Here is a 9,984-nt window from a genome sequence, read left to right as displayed (position 1 = left end):
AGTTTAAATATTTTTAATATTCTGTAATCACATATTTAAAACACTGCCTTTAGGTTGTTTCTACAGTATTCTACAAAATTCAACGTGAAAATATATGCATGACTACAAATCTAGATGCAAATTAGTTTTGATTGACAGACCTAAACAATAAACTGAAACAATATTCACTCAGTGCATTTTTCAAAGGATTACAAATAAATAACACATTGAATTAAACATGACATTTTGGTTATCCTTTTTAAGGTTTTACAGTGTAATCACATACATTTACGGAGTAATAATAATTAGCTAGGATTAGGATAATTAACTAGGGTTAGGATTTGGGGTTTACTGCATGTAATTAAGCACAATGTAGTAATTACTCTAGTAACTACATGTAACGTGTAACAAGAACCCTGCAAAATAAAGCATTACAGGAATTTCTTGTAAACGCACTCCAATATTTGTTTTATTTACAAGTTCGAAAAATCTTTTTTTAACACAACGTGAAACGGACTTACATTAAACAGGGTTATTTTCATTTCTGCTATTTTTGACCTCACAGCTCAGGATAATATCCAGTGAAATGTTTAATACTGTGTGTGTTTTTGTGGTATGTGTTGTAATGTAATTATGAAGCTCTTCAGGTACTTGACTCAAACAACCTGCATGGCAACTTGCATCATCTTTAACCAAGGGGTCGCATTATGGAAAACATCATTTCCATTTTGTTTTACAATGAAAGGATCCAGTTTAGGCATCCTCTAAATTTAGACATCTCTTAACGGGTGTATCACAGCCAATTAGTCACAAGCACACTAACATTTTCACACCTATTTTCTGATCATAGTGAAGTAATGAGGAAGTAAGAAACTATTATTATTTCTAAACACCAGGGGCCATATTACAGAAACATCCTGACACCATGCTGATTTTAGTTAGAAATCTGTCAGATCTTAACTTGAGATTTGAGGCTTCAATAAATTAGCACAAGATGAAGAAGATACTATTATTCATATTAAAATCAAGAAATGTTCCTGGTTATGGGGAAGCCACTTTGTCTCTGCATAGCTCTCTGAAAAATACTGTAAAAATGCTACAGTAAAAACCTGTAAAAAATTGTGAAAAATTGTAAATGGTTTAACATCAAATTATATTTGACTGTAAAATACTGTCAAATTGTTGTTTTGTGCACATAAAACTGTGAAAAAAGCAGATTCCCAGAAGTCCCTACGTGACCAAGCGTCTAAACTGCCTGTTTAATTCTAAAGGTCACAGAAGTTGGAAAAGAGTCACGTAAAATGTAATTACATTTATTTTTTTTGATCAAGAAAACCTTGCCTGACATTATAAGTAGATCTCATGGCAAAACAAAAAGAAATGAAAAAAGTTTAGAATATGGTCCCTTTAATTTGCACAACCATTTAGGTCGGTTGAGAAAGATAACACACCTGAATGTTAATTTGTCCAGTGATTTTATGCTTTTTTTGATTCACCACAGATATGAAATGACAAATGTTCGGTTTTAGTAATTTTTTATTAATATGTGCTGATACAGGGTCGTACTGACCTGCAATGACGCAAACGCTTACACAAAACCATCCCCTTTGGCCCAAACAGCTGTCAAAGCAATGACGGTGAGAAATAAAACACATATCATTCTTCAGTAAAAACAGTAAATCACATTAACCCTCCTGTTACACGGGACCCAAGCATCATAATTTAATCAAAGAGTTGTTCAAATAAAACAACGAGTTCAGAAGAGAGAAAAAAAAAAAAGAAGAATCAAATGACAGGATCATTACCCTGGACTTTGATGACTCATTCCCTCCCATGCTTGTTTTGTACAATGTCTAATACTGCCCGGTCATATAACAATGTACTAATATGATAGTCCAACTCAAGAAGGCCTAATACATTCTAGGGTGATTCTGTCCCCTGCCCTCTTTCTCAAAACCACCCAACCCTGACAAGAAATGAACACAACGCTGAACAAAAAGACTGGGTGTTTCTTAAAGAAACTTGCTGTATGATATGTGTGATTCTCCTTGATGACCATTTTACACCCACCCATCTCCAAACTTAAATATGTAAAAATGCCCTTGCTTTAAGATTTCTATATCCTCTTTCTGTACAGAGTACAAAAAACTACACAGCTCATGTGTTAGTGTTTTGTGAACACTGTTTTGGGAGTCAGTATTACCCAGAGCTCTGTGTTTTGGTGTCACCCTGCTTGACCGAGCCGTTGTTAAAAGACTGACAGACAGCTGGTTAACAGTCAACGGCATGAACCTCCCCAGTGAGCTCTTGTCACAGTCTCAAAACTACAGTACAGGTGCTGTTTCTAGCACTGACACACTTCAAGAGATCAATGACAGAATAATACTACATTTGTGTGTAGACGTTGGTTTAAAACTAGTGCTTGCCTGTTCTCTCCATGTTTGTGACAGTTACCCATTTTCCATCGACACAGTGGTGCCAAAGCCCAGTCTGGCCCGATCCACACATAAAATGGTGGTTCTGGGCCCTTAAATTGCAAACCAAAAACCGCTAATGTCATTTTTGTCACACCTAACAGCCTGTATAACAATTGTAATTTCCCTGTCAATCTGAAGTAAAATGAATTTTCAATAACGGATAGTTTCAACTTTGTTGTACAATGCTGATACTCCTGCAACATATATTCTATATTATAGCAGTAGTTTGAATTATTTTAGCAGATGGAATATTAATTCAGATTTTTTTTTATATTTGTATCTTTAAACGTATTGCTGTCAGCATCATCTCCAACAATAAGCTCTCAAACCTGTGCGTTACACTGATTTTACCACGGTTAATGGAGTTTTAGGCACTCTGCCTCGTGATGCACGGTTTCTTGTGGCTTATTGCTCTAATTCAAAATATTGTACATGTAAAATGATGAATGAATTTTATTTTCTATAAATGTAATATTACTAATCACTGTTTAAAAGATTTTAAATATTTAAAATAACTTCCTTTACATCAAACCTTCATTCAAAGTTAGCCTATATGGTCTTTAATAATGCTCTCAAAAAGTTAACACAAAAACATTTCTAATGTTTTTACCTGAAACGTTTAGTTGGATGTTCGTCTAATGTTTTTTAAAATGTTGCTACTGTACCTGTTTCAGAATATGTTCAGATAATATTCAAAAGTAACGCTCCCATAATGTTTGCTGAATGTTAAAATAGAATTTTCCCTTCAGGTTCGTATAACCCCCCCCCCCCCCCCAAAAAAAAAAACATTAGGTAAAATTCCGAAACAACGTTTTTAAAATGGTAAAGTTAGCGAAACATTCTTAGAACATATATTTGTTAGCTATGGGGCCGTGTGCAAAAAAGTTAGTCAATAGCGTCAAATCAAGCAGTGGCGAATTTGTGTGAAATTTGCAAGGGGAAATGTTTACCCTTGCGATTCCTATTGAAATTACTGGATTTTGCAAAGGTAATTGTGACTGCACTAGACTGGGTAAACCCAGCCTGATCTGCCAGCGATTTGATTTCGCCCTGCAGCTCAGGCTGGAAACCTGTGCATTTATCTCTGCTGCTTCTTTTACAAATTTGCGGGAACCAATCACAAACTGGCTTATCCACCTGGCGCGCTTATTGGCGGGTTTAATCCAATCCAATTCCATAGCCGTTACGGCTCTATCCAATTCCTTTTAACCTCTCGACGATGCTCAATAGCTTCTTTTTAGCAAACAATTCGCTCGAGTGGTGTGGTGGTGTAAATACCACTAACTTTCATGTTTTTTTTGTTGTTTTTTTGTATAACCTGCTAAAATCGCTCGATTCCATTGCTGCCTCTGCAACATGTTTGGTTACATATTTCCTGCCTGGAGTTTTCGCGTCGCTCTGCAAAGTACGTCACCCGGATCGTTGGTCTGATTGGTTGAAGGACTATCCAATTGCGTACAGAGTCATTTGAACTATGCCCGTTGATCACGCCTCTTGTGCAGTAGAAAATACAGAGCAGACTCCCCAGACCAATGTTCAATCTTAAAAGACTGAGCTTGGTCTGGTGATAGCCAGACTATGACTGCACCTTAAAAGACAGAAAAGTATTGTTTGTTCGTAGACAGGCTACGTAGCAACATAGTCAGTTATGTCATCTTTCAGTTCTCAAGTCATTGGAAATGTGGGCCAGTTGTGAGAAAGGCTCATGCATTCCTCTAACACAATCACCATTTGGTTGGAAAAAAGGGGGTGGGTGAGATCTGTTAGAATGGTCTCTCCATTGGTTGAAATGCGGCCACGATACAGGAAAGTAACTGTAACAGTAACTGAGAGATCCCAATAAAACATGTCAGATAACTCCAGGGGTTCTCTTTGCCTGTCAGGGGTGGTGCGGCAGAGCAGGTGGGGTGCTTTGCCCAGGGCTGATGCTTCAGGTTGTTTTGACAGCAGGGAATAACTACTAGATCATCACTCTCTCTCTCTCTCTCTCTCTCTCTTATATCTATCCTACTATCTGGACATCAAGTCAACATGTGTCTCTAAAAGCGAGGGGGACGGCTCGTGATCAGAGATCATGACTCTGGCTCTCTGGTGCCAGGCCTCAGCTGAGGATTGGGATGACAGGAGGGTGAGAGACTGTCAGATCACAGGAGTGCAGGCGAGGGACAAGAGACGGGGTCTGGAGAGAGGACCTTTATATTTCCTCTCTGTCTCACAGGCCCACGTGAAATCAAGGTTTTTCAGAAGAAAATGCAAAGTTGGACACACACTTAAATTCATTATTAAAAGACCATTGAGACTTTATGTTTAAGTAGTTTTTCTACTCCTAAACACTGACCAAATCCACTTTTAGAAGATATACGCTAGTACAATGTACTTTCTCTACTGGGAAAACAGGCCAAAATATATTGATGACTCATCTTGCACTCATGGGCGTGTACATTTATTTTCCAATCAACTGCTCTAGAATCAGAATATTCCTCCCCCTGATTCCACCTGTCAGCCAATCATGGATCATGAGTGATGTAAACTAAAGGCTACTGGTTGTATAAAGAAGGGACAAACCCTTTGATATGTCCAGCCCAAACTTCTTGTTTCAAAAGGAAATTCATCAAAACAGGAAAGAAAACCATATTTGACAAGCCATTTCAGGAGTTATTTTCCTATCTGTCAAATTTCATTATGGTTTCAGACAATAATTTTTATCGTTTTAAACTCATTCCGCATAAAAATGGGGGGAAAAGCAGCAGATTCTGTCTTGGCCTACTCATCCAGTATCTACTCATGCACTCTTTGCCTCTCCGTGTGAATGTGAAGACATGAAAACAAGGCTGATATGGAGAGTGGATCAGGGTGATTCCTTTCATATCTAAAGAACAGCGAACACAAGTGCTCTCAAAGAGCGAGAGGGGGGAAAGACAAAGGGAGAAACCCAAAGCGCGGGAACATGGTGGGTTGACTTCACTAGATTATAGCTCTTAGTATTATTATGATAATCAGGGGTTGTATGGGGATTTTGGAGGTGGTAGCAGTCCCTCGGAGCAGGCTTTAGTCTAGCAGTTTACTACAGCGCATAATCACTGTCATTATCACCATATTCAACACTGTACTATATTATCCCCTCAGTCCCATGTAAACAAAGCCTTTGACTAACATAACAAATCTTCCCACATTAATGCTCAGCTAGGAAAGCCATGTAAAAATTATTCGGTGAGCTAAGCGGGAAGGGAGAGAACGGTGTAGGCAGGGGGAATGCGGAAAAAGGGTCGATGGGAAATTAAAGCAAGCAAGGGCAGAAATCGGAGCGATGCAGAAAACGTGACGCACATCGGATGTCTCCGGGGATGGAGGGGGAGAGGTAAACAGCCTCTCCCTCGGGCCGGTGCAGCAGGGTAAGAGGGTAAAACAGCAGCGGTGTGGTGCCAGGTGGGAAGAGGGCCATGAGTCAGGACCAGATCTCCTTAGAGAGCATCCTAAGCTCTAAGAGAGCCAGTTCACAATGGTGTATGACAATACATTCAAACGGTCAAACCTGCTGACCAGTTGAAGCTGGTCCTACTTATCAACATGGAACATTTTTGCAAGAAAAGCATAAAAAAAAAAAAACAAAAAAAAAAAAAACTGTTCAGGTCATTGCTTTAAATAAAAGCTGATCATACATGCCTTGGGCTAAATATAGGACCGGGTGTACTAACCACCTTCTGGCCAGCACACCGGTGAACATACTGACCCTGTGTCAATCAGTACAAGTTACCATGCAATGGATTGCACACATGTCCCCTTAGAAGACTTACAGTAGTAAGAGATAGAGAAAGAGAGAGTGCAGATAGGACATACATTCAGGTTGCACAATGTTCTCCACCTCTGACAGCGAGTGTAACAGACCTTCTTTAAACCAGCTGCACACTTATGTAGGTTTGACATCACCTCTTTCATTAAACATGGATACTCACCCCTGCTCTCTCTCTTTCTCTCCATGGCTATGTTTGTAATGGCATACTAGCTTACTACATACTGCATAGTATACACTGTGTTTCAAAATAATAGCAAGTGAAACAGAAGACAAATGTTCCACAATATACATTTCAAACATGCACACTGATGTCACATGACCTCACCATGTTGCATGTTGAATTCAGTGAGTTATGTCTAAATAGCATTGGGAATAAAATAAGTGATTTGGCAAATAAAATGTCTTAAGTTTTGGCAGTCCAATCAAATAATTCAAAAAATTTGCAGACATTTTTAGCTCATCCATCACATAAGAAATGAAAGGTCAAGTATATCTGCATATTTTGCACCGGATACACAGTATATACTGCAGCAGTAGTAAGAGTAGTATATTAGTATGCTCTTCAAAATATAGCACACTCTTGTTACCTTCACATATGCTCTGTACACAGAATGAAAACCACACTGAATAAATGAATATGTGCATAAATAACCAAAACAGACAAATAAATATTAATAAATAAAACATCAGACATGAAAGAGTTGCAGATTGAGCAGACTTCAGAGGGGTGGAGCACTCATGAATACCTCTCTTTTGTTCAATAGGCTATGCAGCTCATTTGCATATGGGGATTCTAAACCACAGAGGCCATCTCATTGGTCAGATGTTCCTTTCGCCCAATGAATGCCATTATGTTTTGTTTTAAATCTCAGTGTACCTGACTGGCAAAATAACATTTAAAATACCTTTAACAAAGTCTTTTAGATGGAAGCTTATACTGAGCTTTTATATAGATATAGATTTACTCTGCTTCCTGTCCTTCTAATGCGGGTCCATGTTACCCAGTAAAAATAGCCTCTGAGACACACACACACACTCTGGTTCACAGGCATCCAAATGTTCACGTTCAGACATACACATACAAACTGTAAATCAACTGTCACACCAGGTTCAGAAACAACTGCTGATATTGGTATGTAAAAACAGTCAAATACAATCTAGGGTTTGCGACTGAATCTTTTCCGAATATGCCCCCCAATTTGTTTTTCTTCAGCTAAATATCTTATATTCTATTCATCTAGTCATCTGATATCTATTACATCCTCCCGATAAAATATAACCAGCACTACATTATGGCAGCTGTCAATCAACCCACAATGCACCAGTGCACCCCTGAGGCACAGTGTATTCCCCTTTCATTCATGTCAAGCACTTCCTGTCTGGGAATGTTGAAGGTCAAACATTACCAACAATGTAATGGGTTATATTACACACAAATTGTGCCAGGATTTATCTCGTTTGTATGTAAAATCCTTCACTTTCTGTCTCTCTGTCTCTCTCTCGCTGTCTCTTGGCAGACAATTAGATTTCCTGGCACCACGGTGCTCCAGGGCAAGACCGAACGAGGGCCGGAGAGAAAGAGAGCGAAAGAAAGAGAGAGGGAGAGATCGGTGTAGTCTCCAGGTCACAAACTTCAAAACAACTTATTTTCGACTCTTTTCAATTTCTGTTGCAGTACAATAACTGTTTTTCATAGTATTTGATAATTTTTTGTTGCTTTTGTTCATCTATGTACAGGAGACGAGTAGAATAAGACTTGCTGTCGCTTTCGTGTGATTCATATGTACAGAAGTCGGACTTGAAGAATGGCTGGAGCAGTAGCAAAAAAATTCTTCTAGCCACAATAACACAGGTGATACAGCACATCCACCTACAACATCCATCTGTGATTCGGAGAGCAGCTTCAGTCCTTAATCCGCCCCCATCTGTGGATCTGAGACGAAACCCTACAGAGTTTCATTCATGAGAGGTCCCATGGTCGAGAGGCTTCAAACGACCCAGCTGACGATGGGTTGTGTCCTAAGGCCCCCCCCCACCCCCAAGTTCCCAGTCTCTGTGGTTGTTCTGTACAGAAGAGTCAGTTCAGAGAAAGAAATAAAGGCAACTCCACTGAGGCAGCTTCCTGCTACCTGTGTCTGAACAATAATCCTTGTTTTCCTTTTTCATGAGCATATGTTCACACTCTTTATGTTCAGTAACAAGCACTTCTGTGAGTGTGTGTGTGTGTGTGTGTACGTATAGATTCCAGTTTGTGTCCTGGCTCAAAAACAGTTATTTTTGGCAACACCAAAGAGCTTTCAGAGAGATTTTTGTCACTTGCAGTATAATGGCATACCCCCATTTCCTCACGTAACAGCTCTCATCAAATAATGATGGAGAAAGACAGATAAAGGAAAGTGAAGGTAAGGAGTTACGCAAAAGTAACATTTTAAAGATGTGACATGAAAAAAAAAAGACAGAAATAGAAGGCCGGTGTGATTCTTGACGGTATTCTTGGAACAGAGAGAGCTGGAAGCGGTGACGTCCGTGGAGAGAAGGCAGATAGTAGGACTTGCTGTTTCTGTATGTGTGTGTGAGGAGGGAGGAGAAAATTACGCTGATGAGAGAGCAGAGTGGTTACACAGCACTTCAGAGAGCCTGCTGCCATGGAGACAAACCTCTCGGTCGCTCTCCCTGTTTAGGCTTTCCTTACCTCTTACTTCAAAACAAATAAAAGAGCTAAAAGGCAACCAGACATAAGGAGGGAGTCAGAGACAGGAGAGGAGTCCATCATCGGCATCTGCACTTTGCATCAGACCCTGTGGTGCTCTTACTCCTCCACCTCTTCCTTGTAGTCACAGGCTTGTGACCAGCTGCATCTGTCCATCTCCCTCGCTGTGGGGGGGCTCAGGGGAGGGGTGGGCTTCAGTGCTCGGTCTCCTTGGTGGAGCCTGGTAGAAGGTCTGCATGGGGGCTCCGCGTGAGCCTATGGCAGGCCGACCCGAGCTGTAGTAGAGCTCCTCCGGAGGCTGGGCTGAGCGTGGAACCACTTCTAGTGGCTCTGGGCTGCTGTCAGGGTAGGGTGAATCTCGTAGGTTGGTGATGCTGGTGTAGAGGGAGTCCCGTGCAGGCGAATCGGGAGCTCCATTGTGGCCGTGGTGTGCTGCACTTTGGCCGCTCTGACCGCTGTGGCCCAAACTCTCTGTCAGGTCGGCCGTGTAGCTTTCGGACTCTTCGGGGTCACTCTGGTAGAGCACGGACTGGGCGCGCTGAAGCAGCAAGGGCTCCTCCAGAGCCTTGTACAGCAGTTCCACGTCCTGCGGTGTGCGCTGACGTGCTTCTCTCGAACAAAAGTCTTCGTCGTCCTCTATGCCTATCACCGGGTCGGTCCCGCCTCCACCCCGTCCAATGCCCATGTGCCCATGTCCTCTGACCAGGCTGCCACATGTTCTGTCACCTCCCCCAACCCCTCCACCGCCTCGTAGATTATTATGCACGAGTTCAGATATGATCATCTTCTCGAATGCCGCAGCATCCGAGAGGTTTCTCCGTATGCCGCCGAGAGTTTCTGAACCGCGGGGGTTGAGAAGGGGAGGGGGGCTATCTCCACCTCCGCCTCCCAGGAAGTCACAGCTTCCCCCGGGAGCACCCGGACCCCCGACGCTCCGCAAAGAATAGCTGTTGTTGAAGTTCCCGTTCAGAGGTAGAGTCTCCATGCCTCCATGATCTCGGTTCTTAGACAGTGTGCTCTCTGTT

General features: G+C 41.4%; 1 protein-coding gene across 1 annotated transcript in view; it reads right to left on the bottom strand.

The window, feature by feature from the left end:
• Window positions 1-1,324: 1,324 nt before the first annotated feature.
• adgrl1a (adhesion G protein-coupled receptor L1a) overlaps window positions 1,325-9,984 on the bottom strand; it is a 183,848-nt gene continuing 175,188 nt past the window's right edge. Inside the window, exon 25 of the mRNA XM_082150570.1 lies at window positions 1,325-9,979. Within this exon, the coding sequence (XP_082006696.1) occupies window positions 9,084-9,979 (896 nt within the window). The 3' untranslated portion in view covers window positions 1,325-9,083. The remainder of the gene's footprint in view (window positions 9,980-9,984) is intronic.

This window comes from Leuciscus leuciscus (assembly GCF_965113295.1).
Source record: "Leuciscus leuciscus genome assembly, chromosome: 1".
Lineage (NCBI taxonomy): Eukaryota > Metazoa > Chordata > Actinopteri > Cypriniformes > Leuciscidae > Leuciscus > Leuciscus leuciscus.
Note: the sequence above shows the minus strand (reverse complement) of the source record. Positions and strands in the feature narration are given on the sequence as shown.